The sequence below is a fragment of the Dichotomopilus funicola genome (genome assembly GCF_033296635.1).
Source record: "Dichotomopilus funicola strain CBS 141.50 unplaced genomic scaffold C8A04scaffold_63, whole genome shotgun sequence".
Lineage (NCBI taxonomy): Eukaryota > Fungi > Ascomycota > Sordariomycetes > Sordariales > Chaetomiaceae > Dichotomopilus > Dichotomopilus funicola.
In genome coordinates this window covers 162,702-184,938 of record NW_026944084.1, presented here as the reverse complement: position 1 = coordinate 184,938, position 22,237 = coordinate 162,702, and the positions used below count along the sequence as shown (strand labels likewise).

The 22,237-nt window shown below is 54.4% G+C and overlaps 7 protein-coding genes and 1 non-coding gene across 8 annotated transcripts; 3 read left to right on the top strand and 5 right to left on the bottom strand.

Annotated features, from left to right (window-relative positions):
* Window positions 1-70: 70 nt before the first annotated feature.
* C8A04DRAFT_14287 (uncharacterized protein) lies at window positions 71-250 on the top strand (the record flags this gene model as incomplete). Its single annotated transcript, XM_062778036.1, has 1 exon — window positions 71-250. A coding segment is annotated over one exon (180 nt), but the record flags the coding sequence as incomplete, so codon positions are not given.
* Window positions 251-3,036: 2,786 nt separating this feature from the next.
* On the bottom strand, window positions 3,037-3,123 carry C8A04DRAFT_t114. Its single transcript has one exon. It is a non-coding gene; the product is annotated as a tRNA-Ala (tRNA).
* A 326-nt stretch (window positions 3,124-3,449) lies between these two features.
* C8A04DRAFT_14310 (uncharacterized protein) lies at window positions 3,450-4,805 on the bottom strand (the record flags this gene model as incomplete). The annotated part of the gene is made up of 3 exons (XM_062778040.1): window positions 3,450-3,918; window positions 3,997-4,363; window positions 4,460-4,805. The coding sequence occupies 3 exons, from the start codon at window positions 4,803-4,805 to the stop codon at window positions 3,450-3,452; spliced, it is 1,182 nt and encodes a 393-aa protein (XP_062634569.1).
* Window positions 4,806-5,500: 695 nt separating this feature from the next.
* On the top strand, window positions 5,501-6,205 carry C8A04DRAFT_31296 (uncharacterized protein; the record flags this gene model as incomplete). The annotated part of the gene is made up of 1 exon (XM_062781712.1): window positions 5,501-6,205. The coding sequence occupies one exon, from the start codon at window positions 5,501-5,503 to the stop codon at window positions 6,203-6,205; it is 705 nt and encodes a 234-aa protein (XP_062634568.1).
* Window positions 6,206-7,538: 1,333 nt separating this feature from the next.
* On the bottom strand, window positions 7,539-12,537 carry C8A04DRAFT_31295 (pectate lyase superfamily protein-domain-containing protein; the record flags this gene model as incomplete). Its single annotated transcript, XM_062781711.1, has 11 exons — window positions 7,539-8,165; window positions 8,330-8,404; window positions 8,475-8,617; window positions 8,673-10,890; window positions 10,951-11,036; window positions 11,109-11,174; window positions 11,227-11,389; window positions 11,457-11,585; window positions 11,636-11,694; window positions 11,762-11,864; window positions 11,920-12,537. The coding sequence occupies 11 exons, from the start codon at window positions 12,535-12,537 to the stop codon at window positions 7,539-7,541; spliced, it is 4,287 nt and encodes a 1,428-aa protein (XP_062634567.1).
* A 1,385-nt stretch (window positions 12,538-13,922) lies between these two features.
* On the bottom strand, window positions 13,923-15,887 carry C8A04DRAFT_31294 (uncharacterized protein; the record flags this gene model as incomplete). Its single annotated transcript, XM_062781710.1, has 3 exons — window positions 13,923-14,196; window positions 14,275-14,521; window positions 14,579-15,887. The coding sequence occupies 3 exons, from the start codon at window positions 15,885-15,887 to the stop codon at window positions 13,923-13,925; spliced, it is 1,830 nt and encodes a 609-aa protein (XP_062634566.1).
* Window positions 15,888-16,910: 1,023 nt separating this feature from the next.
* Window positions 16,911-19,910, top strand: C8A04DRAFT_31293 (uncharacterized protein; the record flags this gene model as incomplete). The annotated part of the gene is made up of 10 exons (XM_062781709.1): window positions 16,911-17,144; window positions 17,200-17,410; window positions 17,471-17,528; window positions 17,584-17,633; window positions 17,708-18,049; window positions 18,105-18,191; window positions 18,255-18,278; window positions 18,333-18,357; window positions 19,649-19,749; window positions 19,810-19,910. The coding sequence occupies 10 exons, from the start codon at window positions 16,911-16,913 to the stop codon at window positions 19,908-19,910; spliced, it is 1,233 nt and encodes a 410-aa protein (XP_062634565.1).
* A 659-nt stretch (window positions 19,911-20,569) lies between these two features.
* C8A04DRAFT_39325 (uncharacterized protein) lies at window positions 20,570-21,658 on the bottom strand (the record flags this gene model as incomplete). Its single annotated transcript, XM_062784548.1, has 3 exons — window positions 20,570-20,816; window positions 20,871-21,157; window positions 21,191-21,658. 3 exons carry the CDS (start codon window positions 21,656-21,658, stop codon window positions 20,570-20,572), a joined length of 1,002 nt encoding a protein of 333 aa, XP_062634564.1.
* Window positions 21,659-22,237: the final 579 nt, after the last annotated feature.

Here is a 22,237-nt window from a genome sequence, read left to right as displayed (position 1 = left end):
AAAGGCCTTTGATCAAAAAGACGTCAAATTGGCCCAGTTGCAACAGGAAAACGAGACTCTAAAGGCCCAGTTGGAAGCAGCCCGGCCATCGAAACGGAAGAGGGTCCAAACGGACCCAAATACCCTGTTTGTTTCAATTGAACAGATCCACAGGACCCAGATTGAAGCCGGTCGCATCGAGGATACAATGGCTGAAGAGAGCGGGTCCGAAAGTGGTGGTTCAGAGGCTTCTTGTATTGTAGTGGGTTGAGGTGGTTGCAATATATGGTGTTGAAGAAGATGGGTCGGTTCTTCGGTGTGGGTCTGCCAAGTGGCCCAAATGGGGGGTGGCCCAAATCCAGGGGGGCCGACTTAGAGTCTATAAGTAGGTAGTCAAGGTAGCAATCTTCGGCTTTGATACCCCAGCTGTTAAAAAAACAAGGTCCTAATTTCAATCTGCTGGGTATCACCATCATTGCCCAGGCGATTCCCATGTTCGGTGTGCTTGTCGTCAACGTCAAGAAGGAGTCGAATGTCGTTCCCAAACATCCCGTGTACAAGACATCGTGCCAAACATTGTGTTCCTTTGTTCTAGTGCCGTCTCATATGCAGATGCCCTTCCTTCGCCAGTGTAACAGAACCTAGCAACAAATCTCCCCGAAACCCAACAAACCGAAATCAAGTACTCTTGAAGTTGGAATGGACACACCAAGTAATGTGGGAACTGTCCTGATGACATATTTTTCCATCTAAGTACTCTGCCGTTTTCCTCCAGCATGTCTTCTGCTCCAACTCGATCCTCACTTCCACTCTTCTCGACACTCATCCAGGCACGCCCAAACTGACCAGACTCTCACTCTTCTCCTGCCCCCTTTCAAACGCCGGCTTCCTCTCTTGCACCCAGAGTTAGATGCGCCTTTAGCGCCTCCATCGCGACTTGGTGCCTCCAACGATAGTAGATTCCACTTGCTATGGTCCCGAAGAGAAAGAACAGTAGCATAAGGGTCCAATGGCGGCACCGAGCACTGTCTGCCACCAACGGGGTCGGGCTCAAGCCCGGCCTTGAGATTGGCTCTTGCTCCTTCGAATCCTCACGCGTGAGCGGTGAAAGCTCTTCCTCATCACTGATGCGGAACATCTCATACTTAATCGGTTGCCCATCCTGTCCCTTAGGGATGCGATCGATATCCCGATGCCTCTCGGGGATCGGCCGCTCCGTACCTTCGTCCGTGTCATCGGAGGAGGAGGGGAACTCAAAACGTAACGTTCCATTGAGCAGCGCGTCAGGGGAGTCTTCTGATGGCCGACCCACCGGACGTTTGGGCTCATCCGTCTCGGTACTCTCCTGCATGCTGATCTGACCGGTTTCTTCCTGGGCATGGTCCGTTTCGCAGCTTGCGTGGATGTCATGATCCGGATGGCTGGACATGATCGTAGATGGGTGGCCTTTCGGTGTGGATTGCAGAGTTAGGGATGACTGAGGTGTTGTTGTGTCTGTTGGCGGTGGTTTTGTGTTGGGATTGGGAGTTCGACTTGAGGGTGATGGGATCTGAGTTGATATTTAACCATTACGCGCCGTCGTTTGGTAAACGGGTCATCTGATGGGGATTTGAAGGGACACACGTCGCTTTGGGGGGCCTGCGTCAATTAAAAAGATGTGAATGGCAGAGGAGGCCGCCTGGATGATGCCTCGTGACCCCCTGTCGGGCGGTTCTTTGTTACTTTGTACTTGTGCACGCGCCTGCACGCGCCGAGCCAACCGCCCTTTGCTTGCCTCACTAACGGAGCGAACATTGGGTGTATGTTAGCGCCGGAACAAAGCAATTGTTTGATGGTATTTATTAGCGGCAAGAGAGAGGGAGCCGGCCGGGGATCGGGCCACGAGACACGGCGCAGCAGTTAAAAGCGACGCCTGGCACAGGAAGTCGATCTTCACTTTGTTCTTTGAAATTTGTGCAAAGAAGATTCCGCTTCTTTGTCTTGCAACTTGCCGGCCTCCATATAACTACGTGGGAAAATCCAGGAACACATCCAACCCTGCATTTGCGTTTGCAGGCAACTCGAAAAGCGTAAACAAAAATTCCACCACAACCCCGTCGACGAAACCGGCCCGAGTCAAACAAACGCCCACGCTGACAACCCTCGCCCTGACTCTCAATATCTCCGGCCCCACTGCTGTGGGATCGACCTCGAAGGCAAACACATGATTACAACCGACCACCGACGGCAATACCTACACAACACGCACAAACCACCAGAACGACACTACTTACTACACGAACAATTTCACAACACTTCACAAGATGGCAAAGTGACGAAGTAAGAATCGGGTAGCCAATACTGTGCCGCCAGATCCGACCCCCAGGCAGTTGATGGTAGCAATCATGAACCCAAGCAACACTAAGTCTGAGGAGGACTGTATTGTCTCGCGTTATTGTCGGCCGCAGCATGCTCCTGAACAGCAGCATGTCCGGCCCAGCGGTGCAAGTGAAGCTTTGGGTCGCTGGCATTTCTTGGGTCACTGGTTCGACTGTCTGGTGAGACTCGTGTGGGGCAGCGTCTTCCACATCCTCCACATCTTCCATGTCTTCTGCGGCTTCCATATCTTCAGTGTCTTCCGCGTCATCTACTGCGGAGTTATTATCTGGTCGAAAGAACTTCAAGAAGGAGCGAAAGTGGAATGCGCCATCTATCTCGGGCTTATCGAGCCTGGGGCAGCGTGCAGGTTGTTGTGCGGACACGACACCTTCCATGTTATCTGGGCGTCAAGGTGGTACTTCAAACAGAAGAGCCCGGAAAGATGCCCGTTGTGCCGGGCACCGATGCAGCCGGTATATGGGTGGGAGAGGAAATTCCTAAATAGCAGTGACATTGATTGATTATGTAATGACTCTTCATCGACGATGGATTTCTGGTGTTGCAGACGGTGGGTGGTAAAGGAGTGGCGCAATGGGATAAAAATACAATCCAAGCAACTCATGGCAAAGGAAAAAATGCAATTCTCAAGCAGATGTTCCAATATGGATGGTGAATAGAAAAAAGCAAAAAGCAAAAAGCTGGACGTACCGCGGATTGAACGCGGGACCGTCTGTATTGAAGAAATTTTCTTGCAAAACAGAAATCATACCACTAGACCATACGCCCGTAGGACTGATTAGCCACTGATTACCGGTTTCTCACCTAAGGAGCATGGGATTGGCCGGCCCAAGATGTGACACGACGAGACAACACATTCTTACCTAAGTTTACACGGCTTACTCCCCATTGATCTAAAGTGGTCGGTTGTTGGTTGGTCTTTTCAAAAGTGACTCGCTGTAGTTATCTTCCATAACTAGAAGAAAACAAACAGAGCATGTGGAACGTCGGTACACACAACATCTTGTGCCTTTTTTCTCAATACAAGTTACAAGTAACCCGATATCATTTTGTACATGCATCAGACTTCTCTATGTACCACTCGATCCCTTTCATCACACACCTCCCACAATCCCAAACACCTCCTGCACCGCCCCCCATCTCAACCCCCAAACCCCATCATGATCCGCCCCCTCCACAGTCCGACTCCCAAACACCACCACCTGATCATCCCCATCCCTCCCAACACTATCCCTCCAGCACCCATCAAACCACTTCGCCCCCTTCCCCTCGACCCCCCCATTCCCCGTCAACACATCCGTCTCCGCGTACCGCACCTCCACTCTCAACCTCCGCCCAGCCCGCCTCAACCCTTCCACCAGCGCTGGCACCAACGTATCATAATCCCCCCACCCGCCCCATCCCGCAGCACTATCCATCCCAGCCCCTTTATGTAAGACCAGCAACGCATCCTCCGACAGGCCCGGCACCCCCTCGGTATAGATCTGCTTCATCACGCTGGGCCAGACGCGATCTTCCTCTTTCGCGTCCTCCTTCTGCGTCTCCCTCTCACCATCCCCATTCCTACCGCCAACACTACCACTATTAGCATCACCACCAGAGCTAGCGCTAGCACCACCCCCAGAAACAAAAGACACCGACCCCGCCACCAACCCTCCCAGCCTCCCCACAACCCCAGCCGAAACACCCACCCCGGCAGCAGCCGAATTCGCCATCCTCCCCACCGCATCAGCGCGCGATACCAATCCGGCGGGCAACATCTTCAACAACGCAGGCGCCATGGCGCCGGTGTGGGCGGGTAGGATCCAGGGAGCGCCGAGGGCGAGGAGAGTGGGGTTGCTTGGGTCCGGGGAGAGGATGGTGTTGATACCCTGGTGGGGGTTGGTAGGGGGGTTGGCGGGGAAGAGATGGTGCAGGAGGTCGAGGGCGTAGAGGGTGCCGGCTGAGTGGGAGAGGATGGCGTGGAGGTGGGGGATGGAGAGGTGGGTTAGGAGGGCGGGGATTGTTTCTGGGAATTGTTGATTAGCATCATGTTGCATTTCATGCAGTTATTTGTAATTAACGGTGAACCAGTGGGTGGTGTTTGACTAGAGGAAGAACTCACCCCTCCACAAAGCCAACCGTCCAGCAGCCGGCACCTGCTCGCTCCCGCCAAACCCCGGCCGGTCTACGCTAATGACGCGGATGCGATGGCGCTTTGCGAGGGCATCTTTGGTTGCGAAGAGCAATCGCGAGCCCATGAGCGGGGGCGAAAAGAGGACGACGCGTTCCTGGTCTGGGTGGGTTTCATTGCGGTAGCCGAAGTCCGCGTATGTTAGTTTGTAGAGTGACGGGAGGGTGTTGGAGTGGTCGGAGCTGGGTGGGAGTGTGTAGGTGAAGGTGCGGTGGAAGCGCGGGTCGTTGATGTCGAGGGGAAGTGTTTCGGTTTGGGTTTGGGTTTCGGTTGTCATGGTGGAAGGTAAATGAGATTATGTTGATTAAGTTCTGTGATGCCTTCGAAATTTCCAATGGCAGCTGTTTTTTTTTTTCCAGCTTTCTATGAAGAGAGGTCGTCAGCTGAAGAAATAACGCTTGGAAGGATTTATTATTGGAAGGATTCCCCCGCTAGAGTTAACTCCGGCTGACACCGGATCCATTCAAAATGGAGTAACATTCGGATTGGTACATAATGTTATGCGTCTCTACAAGCAACTGGGTTCAGCAGTCTTGTTATGTTTGGCTAACGGGTCGTTCCTAAGTCAAACTTGCATGGTTTGTCTGTGGTGATTGGGTTCGTTCCCAGTTGGGGACCTTTAAATTAATGCCTCATTGGTCAGGGCGGAGGTTCTTCGTCAACCAAATGGTATTGGGCTTCTAAAAGAGAGTTTGTTGCCCTGTTTGTTGTTTGAATGTATCTGATCGTTTTAAAAAATCTTGGTAACTTTACCTACCTATCTAGCTCCGTATGGTGAATTGACTCTCAGTATTCAGCTTATCGGCTCGCTTAGGAACCTACAAAGTCCATGATCCCTGATCCAACATCTCACTATTGACCCCTCACTTAAGACCAAGTTCCCGTCACCTTACCGCTTCGCACAACCCCAAGGATCTTCTCCCTTCTACTCATTTCTCAACTTCATACCACATACACCATACCCCCCTCAAAATGGCCAACACCTGCACCGTCTGCCAAAAAGGTCCTCCCACCGTTACCCTCAAATTCTGCGCCAAATGCGCCACCACCCCCTACTGCTCCCGCGACTGCCAAAAAGCCGACTGGAAAACCCACAAGAAAGTCTGCGGCAAACCCACTCAACACCAATCCGACAGCGGCAGCGGCAGCGGCAGCGCAGCCAACAACAACAGCCCACCCCGCGGGGTGCCCACAACAGGCCTCGCCCAGCCCTCCGCCGTCCCCAAACCCTTCACGCGCCTCGGCCAAGGCACCTGGCTGCACGGCCGACCCGAACAAGACGTCTACCGCCTCCTAATCGATTCCTACCGCCTGCGCGCGGAGGACAACTTCAATTTTGAGGGGGACAGCCCCGCGGACAGCTTATACGGCGGCGCGTCCAGCGCGCTGAGGGGTTTCCAGCGGTTTTTGGAACTGGCGGAATCGCGGGCGGGGTTGCTGCCGTCGTGGTGGTCGGAGGAGAAGAAGAGGGAGTGTGAGGAGTTTGGGAGTGGTGGGAGTGAGGAGGGGCGGTTTCAGGATTTGAGGAGGAGGGTGGATAAGGGGCAGATTCAGGATGTGTATGGCGACTCGTATTTTCCTATGCAGCTGCGCATGCTGGCGGAGGTGGTGTATGGGCGCGGGGTTGGCGGGCAGAGGGGGGAGACTATGAGGATGATGCTGGCGAGTCAGGAGTAGTAGACTGGGTCACTGGGATGGGAAATGGATTAAATAGGAGTTTCGGTCCAAGTATTACTTTTAGTGACGCTTTTGAATCGGTTAGATATCGAGATGGAGAACAATAGGAGGGAATACCATTGTGCCAAGACTTGAAACCCAACCTCGAAGCTACACTGATCTACTTCCGACGTGATCACAAGATAATACAAGTCAAAACCCAAACCGGCCTCCAAACCGGCCTCCAAACCATCCTGATTGTCACCACGTCATCTAAACCTCCAACACAAGACGCCGGAAAGAGTAGATATTCAGCACACTACAACGATATTCATTCATGCCAAGTACAAAACCCAAAGCGAAAAGCAGGTAACTAGGTACCTATTCTACATATTTAGTCAAGTGCCGAACAAGCATTGCGTAAAAGCCGAACTACCTTACCTAGACACACTCTCCCCCTCCCCAACTAATTATCTCAACATCGAACGATACCTATGCTCAAGTTGCCCAACCCCAACACTCTCCATCTCCACGTGTAGCCCATCTCAAGCATCTAGAAGCCCAACCGAAGGACCCCGCAACCCAGAATGGCTATAATTACTTAATACCTGAATTTGGCATGACGTACCCCATACTTTTCGACACCCACCACGCCAAGCCATGCTGACGCGGTTCTCAACACTGTGTTTTGCTTGGTGAGGTAGGGGGTTTTCATTGCGTTTCGGTGGAAGCAGGGCGTGACTGTCCGTGACGCTGGCCTGGCCTCCGGTGCCCAGTGCCCACCAGGACTGCCGGATCACATTCACCAGTCAGCCAGCCAATTAACTGTCAACAAGGTGTCTTATGTGGCTCGCTTGGCCTGCTCGGCAGGAGGGGCAGTAGCCATAGACAGGTTGGCCGTATATCTGTGGACCGCTGTCCTTGGCAGCACTGTCATTCTCAGTTCTGGAGAGGTGAATACATGCAAAAAGTTTTCCGGCTAACTGGAAGTCCTTCTCGTGAATTAGAAATACACAAACTGTAGTGCTCGTTCATCACTCCCAAGCAAGTCACTGTTGATCTCCAGCGCCGCGTGCGCCAAGCATCGTTTTGCAAGTCGTCGGTCTCATCTTGCTGGCCCCTGGGTTGGGGAGCGCTGTAACGCTGGGACGTTTGAGTAGACCTGGTGACACTTGGTTCGCGCGATGGGCAGGTTCAACGTGGGCTCTATCGCTTACCCTCGCAATGCAAATGTACTCGGCAGGTACACAGAGCACGTTGATGAGAAGGAAAACGATAATGCGTTCATAACTATAGTAATCATCTAGATAGGTAACCTGCTTTTGATGAAAATGGCCATCCTCAACACCCAGCCTCAGTCCCAGTTGCAGTACGCCATCGGGAAATCATAGTCATTAACGTTAGGACACTTCTGACCAGAGCCGGGCGTATCCTTGTAGCACTTGGCGTCCTTCCACTTGGTGCAGGTGATCGTGCCCAAAAGATCGCCTGCCTTGTGGTTCAGACTCTGATCGTTGGACTTGTAGGAACACGACGAGTCTCCAAAGACGGTGAGAACCTGGACGTCGTAGATCCACTCGGACACCTGGTAGTGGGGATCGGTCCACTCCCCCGTGTTGGTGCACTGGTCGTTCGGCCGGTCGCTGTACGTGCCCAGGCCGTACGCCCCGGTGCTCAGGCTGCGGGAGATGAACCAGGTCCAGTACACGCCCTGTACTCCGTTTGGTCCCGTGGGCACCGTCTTGCCGCCGTCGCCGCCGTCGCCGCCCGTCGGCATCGCGCCGAAGCGCGTTAGGTCCCAGCTGTACTGATCGCTGATGACCTGCGACGCGAGCGAGTTGACGAGGCTTGCCGGCTGCCGGCCCATGCCGCGGTTGGAGACGGTCACGGAGACGGTTCCGAACGAGGGTTCCGGCTCGGTTATGGTGCTGGTGGTCGTCTTGTCGGTGGCATCGCACTGCGCGTACGGATGGCAGTTCGTCTGTTGTTACCTATTGTTAGCGGCTGCTGCTCGAGATAAGAGGGAGAGTGTCAGGAGTCCCCCCCGCTATTTACCTACCCTTGTGGTGGTGCTGAATTTGCTCGGAGTGGCAGTCAAAGTGCTGCTCACGAACAAGGTGCAATCCTTGGCCGTCTGCGGCTCACAGTCCCCCTCAGGCTGAGTTCCGCAACCTCCGTTCTTGCACCCGGGACCGCCGCATTTGTTAAGGGGGCATTGATCTAGAAGGGAGAAGGGCTTGTCAGTGTGAAGGAGCACTTCGAGTGACGTCGGAGTCTGGACCACACTCACTTCCGGGAGGGCACCCAATAATGGGCGCACAGCCGCTGCCGCATCCAAACAAGCCGCAGCCTCCGCCACAGCCAAAGATCGAGCAGCCGCCGCCGCATCCGAAAAGTCCACAACCTCCCCCGCCGCCTCCGCCTCCGCCTCCGCTGCCTCCTCCGCAGCCGAACTCGTGGCAGTTGTACGTCCCGCACCCCACGTGACAGGTGGAGGCAGGCTTGGCGCTGGTATAGGTGACTACCGGCCCAGTGTCGCTCTTTGTTGTGGTGACGGGAGGGTAGGTGATTGTCGAGGAGCCGAACGTCGTCGTCGATGGAGGCAAAGTGGTTGTCACGGGCTCCTTGGTTGGTAGGGAAACGGAAACAGTCGGCTGGGGCTGGATTGTGACGGGGTGCGACGTGGGGAAGAAGATGGGCAAGATCGTCGTCGTGGTGGAACTGGAGGAAGAGACCGGGCTCCCGTTGGAGTACTCAGGGATCGGGGTCGGAGGTGCGGTTGCTACGTTGGGCGGTAGGGTGATGTGGGTCGGAGGAGGCTTTACGCTCTGCACGGGCGTAATCACAGCGGTAGTGGGATCTCCGGATTTGACCGTCACGGGCCACCAGTCGATGGCGGTCGTGGTGATGGCTGGGATGGAGATGGTCGTGGTGATGGTCCGGATGGTGCCACCAGCTGCTGAGGACAACAACGTCGTGACGAGAGGCGGCCACGATATGGTTGTCGTAGACCCAAGCAACGAAGGAGGAAGCACCAGCGTGCAAGGCGGGATGCACGAGGCCGTGGCAGCGCCGCCGGGGGCCCAGATCGTCGTAGGAACGTAGATGACATTGCCGCCTTCCCCGCCATCATCAGGGACGCTGGGCGGCTCGAAAAGAGATACCTGGCTCCAGTAAGGGTGGTAGTCCACGTTGGTATAGTCCAGAGCGCTGATGTCGGTATGGGCATCTCCGGCATCGGAGCTGATCATTTTCAAGGCGCCGATGGTGATGAGGTTCCAGAGGTGGATGCCACCCGAGTTGTCTTTCAGCTGCACCAGGGACAGCTGGCAATTTTGCGTATCGACGCAGGTTTGGGAATATGTCTGGAACCACGAGTACAGCCCGGCGCCGGCGATTGTGATGTTGGAAGAGGAGACCATGCGGAGTGCCCAGGACGCATCGCAGCCTTCGTGTTGGCCGTCCGGGCAGTCCAAGTCGGGGTCTCCGTGGAATGCGCCAACGGCGTTTTGGAAAGGCGCCGGAGGGAGCGGGTTTGGCTGGTAGTACGGGCTTTCGGTCTGGATCATGGCGGCGAGGACTTGCTGGGCCCGGTAGAACTCGTACTGGTAGAATACGGCGTGCTCCGAAGCGGTGCCATACAGCCAAACGGGCTTGACGCTTTCGACCAGCATGCCGCGGGCAACATACACAGATGTCTGGGTCATGTTGGCATCGTCGAGATCGTGATCTGCCGTCCAAAGCCACATGTTCTCGATATAAGCGCTGGCAGAGCTTGTCATGTGGAACATCATGGAGCCCGCGATGCACTTCTGGTCCGTGCCGGACGTCACGGCCGGACAGTCGGCAACGGAGAGATCAGTGCCGGCCGCTCCGCCAATGCGGACGTGACAGTCCCACATGGCCGCGGTACCCTGGGCACTGGCCTCCATGTTCCACTCCACGGCCACGAGTCCGGCGGTGGTCCCCTTCGTGGTGAAGAGCAGGTCTTGGATCTCGACGGTTCCGGTCTCGCCGCCCTCCGCGCCGACGCGGAAAAGAACGCGGGGGTTGGAGGCGTCTTGGAACTTGGCGCCAGAGGCGACGAGCTGAGACCAGCATTGACCAACAATCTTGGTTCCGGAGGGGACGTTGATGGTGTCAGTGAGGATGTACGAACCGGCATCCACAAAGATCACGGTCCCGGTCCCGGCGTACTGGTTGATGACGCTTTGGAAGGCGGCTGTATCGTCCGTGACGCCGTCCCCCTTCGCATACTTCTTCATCTGCACAATAGTAGCTCCCACGTAAAGCGGCTTCTGCCTCGAGAAGTACGGCGTCTTAGGGAGCCCGTTGCTCGCCCCCGTGAGGGTTTGGAGACGAGGTGTGCTTGACGTAGTGCCAAGCGTGAAGTTACCGCTGCCGGCGCCGCTGAAGAAGGCCGGCCCAATGGTGTACGTATCGACCTTGCCCACGCTGCCAGCGAGCCAGGTCTTACCGGCGTTGTCGGCAATGGCCGCGGTGACGCCGGAAAAGGCGACGTTGTCCAGTGTGATGCCAGCTGTGCCCGCCTTCTTCGTTGCAACGGGCGTAAATGTAAGGATGGCGGTTTTGGTGTTCGTGAAGGTCGAGTCTTGCACCAAGACAGAGCCGGTGTGGTGTACGCCGTCTTCCGAAAGAAGGCTGATGCCAGTTTGTGAGCCGGAGATGCTAATCTCTCTCCAGACCTACGTATTAGGAATGTTAGAGGGATTGACGGAGACCAGCTTCGCCGAGGTGAAACGTACCCAGCCCCAATCCCAAATGAGTTTGATAGCGGTAACGCAGTTGACGAATTGCAGCCGCGCAGCAGTGAACTGCTGATTTCCACCATCTCATACAAAAAAAGATCATTAGCGAGGGACCATCATCACCGGGTCCCTTTTAGTTGTTGCGGTTCACTTACAGATACCGAATGCACCACCTTCAAAGGTCAAATCACTTATGAAGCCGCCGCTACCGTTTTCGGCGTCTATTACTCGTTAGCGTGTTCGTTCCTTACGGGTCACCTTACTCTCACCCACAAATAGCCTGCTGGGTCGTGCCGGCATTCTGCGAAGCGATGAACTTGATGTTGGTCAGGCTCGTCGCCTGCGCGACCTGGTAGTGCAGAGCTGCGACGTATGCACCCTGGTCTGTTGCAGTAATATCGATGACGAAGTTGCGAATCTGACGGTAGAAATTGGCCTGTGGCATAGGTACGGTAGTCAATATGCATGCTCTGGTAATTAATGTTAGAAGCGTGAGGACCAACCGTGTTGATGTACCATTCCTTGGAGTTGCCATCGATACCCGTGCCGCCATTGGGAACATAGACGTCGGTGCTAATGACACCGAGCCCGACAAAGGAGGCAGCGGCTTTAATGACGGGGAGATTGGTCGGCTAGCTTGGTCAGTCAGGAAGCAGAGAGGAAGTGTCCGAGCACAACTTACGTCCCCGACGAGCTGCGTATGAAAGTACGATATAATCGAGCCACTGACGAGGTACGTTCCTTTACAGCCCGTCAGCCATCCGGATTCTGAGCAACAGAAACACTGGTGTTGGATAAATAGGCTCACCTGGGGGGAAATAGACTACAGCGCCCGTCACACTCGAGCCGTAGCAGTTTTCACCACAGCGCTTGCCGTCAGTAATGGCTTTGTTAATGGCAGCGGTATCATCCTAATCCGAGTCAGCATAGTACGAGAACACCCAAAATTAAGCGCATCCGACATACCGTAACTCCGTCCCCCTTGGCACCATAGTCCTTGACATTGCGGAAAACCTTGTACGTAGAATCACGGCCAAACGGCTGCGTCCCGAGGTTCTCGAGACTCGCCATCCAGTAGCCTCCCGCTCGCTCTTCCAGCGGCTGCCGCTTGCTGAACGCGCCAAATCGGGAGTAGTCCTTGTGCAAAGTGCCCTTGGCGTACTCATCAGCAGCGTCTAACTCGGCGACAAGCGCCGCAGCAGCGGCAACGTCCGACGTGACATGGTAAGAATGTTGCCTGGCAGCTCGGCGAGCGTGCGAGGTACTTGCCGCGTCGGCAGACCGCACGTTCCTTTGCGGATTGTCGCGGCGCTCCTTGTTTGACGCAGCCACCTTTCTGATGGCTTCAGCAACGATCGCTCTGGCACCGGAGACGCGCTCTTGGCTGATGCTTGCGTGTTTGTTGACGGCAGAGTGGATAGACGCAGCCGTGTCATCGCGAGGGTCGTCCTGAAAGGGCCCACGTGGAGCAAGGTTTTCCTCTGCGACTTGTTTGGCGTCGCTGCCGTCAACAGCAAGCGCGGAAAAGACAAGCAGTGAGAGGAGGACGGCAAGCCATGGCAGGCGAGTGCGTGAGGGCGCCATGTTGCCGTGAGAGATGACACAAACAAGATTACTAGCAGTGGAAGTTGCACGGGATTCACATTGAGCGGCTTGCCTGCAGACGGGCATTATACTATTAACATCATTTCTTCTGGTGGGGTGGGTGCTAGCCTGGCTTGCGACCCCGAAAGCTTGATGTTTTCGGGATTTGTACCAGATGTACACCGATGTAGCTCGGGATGGTAGGGCGGACGTAACACTGCATAGGAAGGATCTCTTGAGCTGTGATTGAAATGCCTGCCATGGTTGCACAAACGGTGCCTGCCCGTACGGTGCACTCTAAGTGCTAAAAAGGCTCTAATTTTTCGGGTCGGCTACACCCTGCTTGCATTGTTAGGTACTTCGCCAACCTATACCTTAAACCCCATATCGATAACCGATATATGAATCGTCATCTATTTCAACATTTAACGTTGTGGTTTGGTAGTGGTGTCTTACGGCTTACATGGCTGCAAGTTGTGGCGCAGGCATCGACTTGCGCACGGACTTGAAATGGAATCAAAAAATCATTGAGCCTTTTTGGCACTAAGGGTGCACCGTATGCCCGGGCATCGCTCGAGAGCGAATGGGCGGACAGGATTGCCGCCCTGCTGACCTCGGCTATAGTGCTGACTGTGCCGCGATTGAATCGGGCGACGCCAACCTTGGGCCGGATAAGGATGGAGCGGCCGAGGCCGTTTGTAGAGCTGCGGGGGCCGTTTGCAGAGATGCGCGGTTCCGCTGTGCTGTGACGCTAGTCCATCTTTCAGTATTCCATCAGCGCCTCGTCCGTGTGATAGCTTACTTGGTAGGTAGGTACCCAACAGCCACTGCCCTCTGACTTTCCCAATTGACCCGACAGCAACAGAGCAGGATCTGGGGTCCGGTGTGACGTCGAAAGCCCAGAGCAGATGCGCGCTCCTCGGCAGCGTTGCAAGCTGCCGTGTAGGGGCGCCGGGTTTCGACTGTCTGGGCGCTGTGGTACCCCGGGGGGCGCTCTCATATCGACGGGGATAAGGAGGTGATGTCAGTGACGTAGGAGGAGGAAAATGCCAGACTGACTGGGTGGACGTGGGACTTTGATGACTGGAGCACGGATAGACGGGAGCGATGGCCCTATTATTGTTACCTAACGCCGAGATTTGTTAGTAGGATAGGGAACTCATGAGTTCTGGCTGGCTGGTACTCCTTAAGTGTCTCAGATGTTCTAATTAATGGGAACTGCTCGACAGAATGTCCCTTGAATCTGAGCGCCCGGGTATGGAGGTAGGTAATTTTGAAACAGTGACGGTACGATCTCCCAGATGAAGGTCCTCGAGGCCGAAGTTGGTAAATTAATTCATCAAAGGCCAGGACTAACTAACAACCTAAACAAACCCGCAGCGTGGTTATATCTGTAACTCCAGAAACCGTGTCGTGACTCCTCCTGCAGCCAGTATTTTCAAGGCATCGAGCCTATGACCGAACAGCTCATAGGACCCGCGAGAGAGCCTGAACAGCTCCTCATACCACTCATGTCTCGCAGCCGGGCTCACCCAAGTCAGCACTCCCGTAAAGAGCTGGAGGTCCGAACCCCCAGCTTCTTCGGCAGGCTGCCAGCCCCCTGCATCGCTGACTATGCACGCCTTGGGGATTCCTGCTACGACCGAAGGCTCCGTCATACTTGATCGCCGAGGCCGAGTTAGTTGAACGGTTGTATGATACTTCGCCAAGTGCACCGGGGAAAGGAGAGTAACAAACCGGGCGAAGGCGCCATAGGCGTGCTCGAAAAGCTTTCGTTCAACAGCGCCCGTTGGAACGTGGAACGAGGTTAACTCGAGGTAGTTTACTTGGTTAAGCCTTAGACCCCCGGGGCCAGGATCTCGGGCCATAGGGAAAGCCTGATGTGTTAACGGCGCCGCTACGTGGACTGATGATCCGGCGAACTCGTCCAAGATCCGACGATACTCGGGTAAGGCGGTGGCTCGCGCATCTTGATCCTCCCATACTGGAACGAGGTGTTAGCCCTCTGTAGCCACAACCACCGCGGTTAGGGTTTTCTGACCGGTCAGCACGGCCACTTTTGCCTTGTTCTCCACATCATGAGCCAAGAAGGTTTTGACAAAGCCCGGCAAGGCGCTGATCTCGTTATCGAGCTGGTTGTATATGCGACGACCCTGGATCGCCGAGTCACGGCCTTTGAGTTGCATCCACACAACGTCTACGAGGTGATAACCATGGACCGGCCCCCGCATGCTCCGCCATTCTGGGATCACGGGCATGTTGCCGTCGTAGAGCTCGCCTTGGGATATGAAGAAGCCCTGTGGAGCCGGGAACAGTCGTGTTCTCGCCCGTGCATCGCTGATGCTGCGGGCGAGCTCTTGGGCTGTATGCTCTCTAAGGTTGGCAAGGTCGGCGCTACATCGTCTTGGAAAGCCCGCTTCCAGGATATCAGGCAAGCTATTGGGCGGCGCGGCTGGCTGTCGCCGTGGATCGTGGTCTTCTGGTTGGACCTGGCTGATGAGTTGGGCCGCCCTCCTTGAGAGGCTTGGCCCATCGCCGTACGAAGCTAGCAGGGAAGCTCGTAGGCTGTCACATAGGCTGTCGACCCGATGGCTACCGTAGTGTGTTCTATCCCAGGCAAGAAAGGCGGTGAAAGTGGCCGTCTTGGTCGAGGCGGCAGATTCAGCCGGCGTTGGGTCGAAGAATGTCGACGCGTTGCTCTCGAGCCATACGGCAAAGGAGTGTCGAGGGCCGTCAGGCCCATTGGTCACCAAAGCGACAAGCGCGTTCCAGCTCTCTTCGAAAGCTAACCGACCGTCCGGTGACCACCCATCGCCGGTGGGGAATGTGACGGATACAACATCAACAATGGTGGTTCCGACTTCGGCGTCTGCAAGCCTTGGCGTACCCGAGACGTCGAGTTTTGCGCAGCGGTTGGAAACGTCCGAATGAAGCAGCGCAATAAGAGGGGTGAAGCCGAGGGAATGCTGGAACCTCCGCCACGCGACCGTGCTATCCCACTGAATCATGCACAGCAATGTGACGGGAGGATCCTCCAGACCTTGTGCCCACTCAACAGCGCAGCAGCCAGGAATGGAGCTGATGTAACGCAAGGCGGCGTCCCAGAGCTTCCGGGACGGGTTGGAACCGGAGTCATTGTGCATGTCAACGCCGGGCTTCAACGGGAGCTCGAGGATGCTGAGAATCCGTCCTTGCGGGGTTTTGTCAGCGTCTTCTTCGGGAGGAACTCGGCTCCAAAGCACGCCGTCAACAGCGGGGCCAAAGCGTGGTATGGCATGGCGTCGCATCTCCAATTGACGTTGAAGTTGTATCTCTCGCAGCTGTCGCTGCAGCTCCTCTTGGTTCGACATGGCGATGGTGGTGGTTCTGGTCCGGCTCTGGTGGCGGCAAGCTGGAGGATTCCCCTAAGAACAGCGCGGATGCAGTGTCACTCTGTGATGGAGAGTCTTCAAGACATGGGATACGCCATTCGAGTCTTCTTCGGACCTTTCAATACCCCCCGTGCCCCGAAAGCAGAGACGCGTGACGTAGCGGGTAGAATGCAGGGACCGAGGGAGATTTGTGTTACCCGTATTTGGGGGTTACAATATTGGACTGGGGTCTGTTAGTTGGAAGCGAGCCAAGCAGGTGATCGCATTGTCTGGTAACCTGTAAGTGTGCGGAGCTGTGGTGGAGGAAAAGTAGTTAGAGGCGGGGCAGAGGCGGGGCACAGTCGAGGCACACGGGATCGGCTCGGATCGTGAGCGTGGGCATAGGTAGCATGAATCTGAGGGTTGAACTCGAATGATTGGTGACTCCCTCCAGAGTACCTACCGCCCTGACCTCAGCTTACCCGTACCGTACTATACCTATTAGTGGGCTGATGCAACAGACCGTGTAACACGAACCACCCGATCGATGTAAGCGGGACAAGGCTACCACGCTTGGAACTTGTATTCGAACCTGGAATTTCTTAATTGGTTGACATGGATGGAGTACACCCGTACTATGTCGGAGAGCTAATATGCATGCCCCGTATTACCCGGTCACTGCTGGTGTATCTACATGTACCTCACGTCGGGCTCCCTGTGAGCAGAGATCTTTGCCGTGTGCTAGGGTCCAGCAAATCAATCCTTCGCCCTTGATAATGACAGTCTCCTTTTCCTACTCCGCGCTAGTCTAATGACCACTGTCGTTGCCGAACGCACATCTCCTGGGTGTTAAGGCGGCTCATACCCTTCTCGTCCGCGAAGTCATCTTCAACCTACAGGTAGGCAAGCCCCTGAGCCTTGCTCTTAACTTCCTTTGCTGAGCACCTGATATTTTCCCTGCCGTGATTTACACCAGTTCAGTGTAAAAAAAAAAGAAAAGAAAAAGAAAGAAACGAACACGACATGCGGAAACACTCCCTCCTGGGCTTCGCCTGGTCTGGCGCGGCGCTGGTGTTATCGTGTCTGTCAGGCACATGGTCGGCGCCACTCAACGCAACCGAGGATGGGCTAGGCTTCTCGGCCTCCGAAAAGGAGATTCGCAGCTCTCTGATGAAACGCGGCATCACTGTGAGCGGCGGATGCGTCGGTTCCTGGTTGACGACGGTCAACACCGCCACGCGCGAAGCGCTGGACATTGTGAGATCTGACACACGAAGTCCAAGATGAAAGTGAAGGCACTTCTAACATATAGGGGCAGATCAACTATGGCCTTCCGCGCCTCCAGGCGCTTTTGGCAAATCTGAACTCCAATCCTGTGCCGAGTATTATTAGTATGAACACCGCAGACAGGACTGTGTTTCAGACCTACGAGGCCTTCTTTGGTCAGGCGTACTTTGGAACCAACACTCAGACGAACCAAAGAAAGAACGCTGCTGCCATTGCACGACTGAATGGAATCATCGGTATGTTCTTTTTCGATGCCCATCGAACTGAGCACTCAGAACGCTCACCAAGGCCACCAGGCACTGCGCAGGCTATCCAAAACGCCCTGCAGAACCCTGCTAGTGTGAACGTCGAAATGTAATACCTTGTCCCATCTCACTGTGTGATTTCTTGAGCTAATTGAGGTATCTAGCTGGTGCAACGACTACTTCCTTCTAGACGTAGACCCATGGGGCAATCCAGGTGCGTCACTCATAATAGTTGATTCCGTTGAGGTCGCGCATATCGGGGTCATCCGGACTGAAGCAATCAAACAGGGTTTGGTATTACTCAGTTTGACTCTCGCAAGTTCACTCAGAACAATCAAGTTGGCGAGTGGGTGGCTCTTCAAACTTGCGCAAACAGCCCGGGCACAAGCGCGTACACCTATCATCCCAACTCGCCTCCGTTCGGGGGAGAGTCTGTCATTGTGCTCTGCCAGAACTACCTCACGGGTTGGGACGCGAGATATAGTAGCGGAAACACCGTCAGCGCGTTCCACAATAGCGGGCCGCTGCCCACCAACTCTCTCCAGATGGACTATCTGTGGGGATACCTCCCGGCGACGCTGATCCACGAGTTCACGCATGCCAGGAGCATCATGGGCCAAGGCAGTCTCGGTATGGGTTGGCCCCATGAACTGGAGGTTGCAACGTGGTGCTAACTGGTCGACAGCCGATCAGTGCTTGATCAACCAGCAACCGGCCTACCAGTGGCAGTGCATCCGTCAGCTCGCCCAGGAGAACGCCGACCTGGCCGCTGGTAATTCGGGCAAGTTCCCTCGTTGCACGTTTGGTCCAAGTTTCCCTTGCTAATTCCAACCAGACTCCTTCTCGCTCTTCCTGACGGGTAAGGACTTCGTACTTAATCTGCATTTGATCGGAGCTGACCTGAGTGTACTAGCCATCTACTTCAACCATAACGACTGGTCGACTGGAATTGGGCAGAACTTGGGATATTTCCCGCTGGGAGGAACATAACAACTCGGGCTTACTGACCATTAAGCTTTGCTAGGTAAACAGGGGAGGATGTGCTCGGGGAAAGGCGTGTTAAGAAATCCATCTGTTTCGGAAGCAGACCTATACTGCCGTATGACCATTGACATACCTGTGCAATTGAGATTGCTTCCGGTGTCAGCGCTAAGAAACGTCCGCCCTCGTGATACCGTTCTGTGTATATCAGACGTAATACGTCGACAAGTTCATGATGTAGACGAACTACGTTCGGATCGTTCATGGATGAAACAGGAACAGTACAACCTGAGCATTTATGGTACCTACCAAGGTCTTGGAGTTGATCCCGATTCACACAATGCCTCTGATACGGCTGAGATTTAAGGCACCGCACTGCCTCACAAAAGTGCGTTTGTAGCGGCGACTTCTTGGGTTGAACACAACCAACACAACTTCAAACCTTCCATCAAGTGGTCTTTAATCCTGAAGCCGAAAGATTTGCTACTTCGACTACTTCTTGGTATCCGCGGTGAAGTACGCCCCAACGATATAAAAAAACGTACTTCACCGCGCCCCAACGATATAAAAAGAAGCATACCTACTCAAGAATATGCCTAAACCCTTCCCAGAGCCGTATGACCGGCAATGACCGAATTGCTCCTTTCTGGGGTGCAGCTGCAGGGCTTGCACAAATAGCCCTGCAGGTACGGAACCCATCTCCCGAAACATTATGAATCTAACTAATTGCTTTATTTGTCATTTCCCAGCTCACGACGTTGGACCTTGAGAATTCGATCTCCGCTCTTGAGGTATACAGTAAGTAGTCTGCTTTGAGTACCTAGGTTAGGGAGCCTCAAGTGTCTTACTAGTCTAACGGTTTTTAGCAAATGCACTGCGTTTGTCTCTGGCCACGGAAGTAAAAACGTTGGCTGGTTCTGGACTTGGCCGCTTTCTGCGTCACCCTGGGGCCTCTCGTTCTTTCAGCCCAGTATGTTGAGGATGCTGTCGCCAAGTCTGTGACGTGTGTGGTGGTGTATGTTGTTGACGCATGGGCTATGGGCGTATCCGCGTCTCTTCTCGCGACTAAACAAGATTCGTCGCTCTTAACGTGGAAGTTGCGTTGCTATATTTTACTGTCTGTCTTGTCAATGGTGGGCTGCTTGGTAGCGGCGGTGTTGCCATTAGATCGACAACTACTTTCCTGTGAGTTCCTTGACATCCCCCGTTGGCCGCCGCCCCGCCTAAGACTCACGCCGCGACGCACAGCACGCTGTACAACGCAGCCCAGGCGTATGGGGAGCATCTTCCTGCTGCCAAGCAGTTTGCCCATCAGCCCCCTGACAAAGGCAACGACATCGAGGAACGAGGTATGTACAGAGTTCGTGTTGCCACTGGTAGGATGACCAATTGGGCTAACAGGCATCTAGAGTTTGAAACTCGCATTCATGCTGCTCAAGCTTCGGATCCAAACTACCACTATGTTCCAGAGCTCGGGGGTTGGTACGACTCTGATGATGTCACACGGTGACCGTGGGATCGGAACAACCGCCGAAGGCCTAAAGCAAATGGCCTAGGCGGCACGGTAAATTTACGCCAAATCAGTTGCCTATACGGAATATCATTCGCGTTGTCCGTCTCGAAACAAGCAGGGCCCCTCTCCATATACTCACGACATCACTATAGCATTGTAGGGATGTACTGCCTCTCTCAACTTATAAGCTTACCTCGTCCGGGCGCCAACCTTCTCTCCGGTCAGCGCGTCGTTGTCAGCTTGTCAGTCCCGGGAATGCGAAATACGGTGCGGCTCAACATGGTGTGTTCCTTCTACGGTGCTAACAGGTGCAAGCAGGCCTGCTCAGCATATGGTCGCCGCGGTTGATGAACACGAGACACGAAGATATGTGGGGTTAGGGTCGGCACTTGGAACGCACTCGGGGACTCCGCCTTGCACAAAAATCCGGAACCATGGCACCTATGACTACAATATGGTTTTCGTCACTTGCTATGAGAGTTGTCTTACAGATCCATACACATAGCATGTCTTTCCCTCAGGAGACTGCTACTAGTTCTCCGAGAGTCTTCCGGCCCTAAATTGTTCATCTCAGTGCGCGGGTCAGCCGTGCGTCGTTCCAACTCGATGCGACGCCATTCGGATGCTTCGGCCACATGTTATACCATCTCAGCGCGCTATTCGGCTTCGGTCACACGCCGTTCCAACTCGATGCGCTGCCGTTCCGACTCGATGCGCTGCCGTTCCGACTCTTTGAGCTTACGCTCCATCTCAAGTCTCTCAAGTCGATTCAGTCGTGCTTCCACGTATGGGTCTTGGGGCTTGTCGCCAGCCTCGATGGTAAACCGTGATGAGTCGTGTATATGGCGAGCCCAACGAAAAATGGCCCTCAGTCGGTCAAACGTCAATATGATTGTAGGATTTCTATTAAAAGACCGGTTAGACTTATCACAATTTTTGAAGAGAGAATCGGCAAACCTCATGATCCCAGCATCCAGCTCAGCGGCTGAGGGGCGGCAATAAGCTGCTGGTAAACCAGCTAAGCCGACGAAGTCGGACAAGTAAAGAACAACTCGTCCAGCAGGTTGCTGGTCCAGCTCGTCGTCATAGAATAGTACGTGGCCGTGTACAAAGTGGTTTAGCCGGGAGCCGTTCGAAACCAGAAGGCTGACCCATGCCTTGGTCGCATCGGGGTACTCGAGGTCGAGGATGAGGACAGCTTGGATATTGTTGTCCGACAAATTGATGTAGTCATGCGCTTTTTCCTCCACATGCTGTTGGGTCTCGCTCTAGGACACCTCGCAGACTAGAGGTGGTAGCGAATCAGAATCAACCCTGCCAAATGCAACATCGGGTTGCTTCCAAAGTTTGCATCCAAACTTGACGTTGGTCGTGCCTCGGTCCACGACGGAGTCGATTAATTGGACCACTTCGAATTCCATCGGAGCGAAGCGCGAATATGCAAGACAAGATTGGAGACATCGGCTGAGCCCAGCTTGAGACTGGTAATGTAGCGGAGATTCGCCCATAATATCGAGATATACCGTCTCGGATTCGTAATCGTATTCAAAGCGTCGGACCTTCGGTTGGTCCAGTTGGACCAGCCTGATATTCAGCTTTTCAGAAAGCTCCTCTACCTTGCTCACTTCCCAATGGAATCTGAGACTCGATGCTATGCCTCGTTCGCGGGAGCTGGTGATGGCGTTGATGACGTTCTCAATCGTTGAAATGCTGGGTAAAAGCTGAGAGCAGTTAGCGGTTGTCATTGTTTACCTTCAAGGGAACGCGGAAGTACCGGGTCAGCACGGCTATCACCCCCACCGGGGGAGACAATCGGCCCCAAGGAGCTGGTGGTTCGGGAAGCCATTGCAAAGGTCTCTGGCGTGCACATTTCGAGTAGGGAGAAGAGTCCGAAGGCATGCTTACCTGTTTCTAAATAAACACGATTAGCTCATGGCCCGGGCGCCTCCTAAAAGCCGATTGTCCAAGCGCAGTTTTGAACCTGATTGTTCAAGTTCTGAACAGGTCAGGTGTACAGGTGGCACAAACAACATTGGCAAGAACGGTCTGGTTGCAGTGTTAACAAGGTAGGTATGGAGGGGGGGTACTCCGGCATGAATCACACTTGGTCAAAGCAGTTACCCGGTGACACGGTTGCCCCCTTGACACGACTTGTCGTCTCTCGGCTCAGTTTACGATCCGCCTGCTCGGACGGTGCAAAATCCAACACAGCTAGAGGCACTCTTGGCGGTACCTTTGATCTAAGTTCCTCTTCCCCGGTTCACATAGACCGAAGCAAAACACATCACGACACAACTAACACCAATACATCGCAGCATATAACT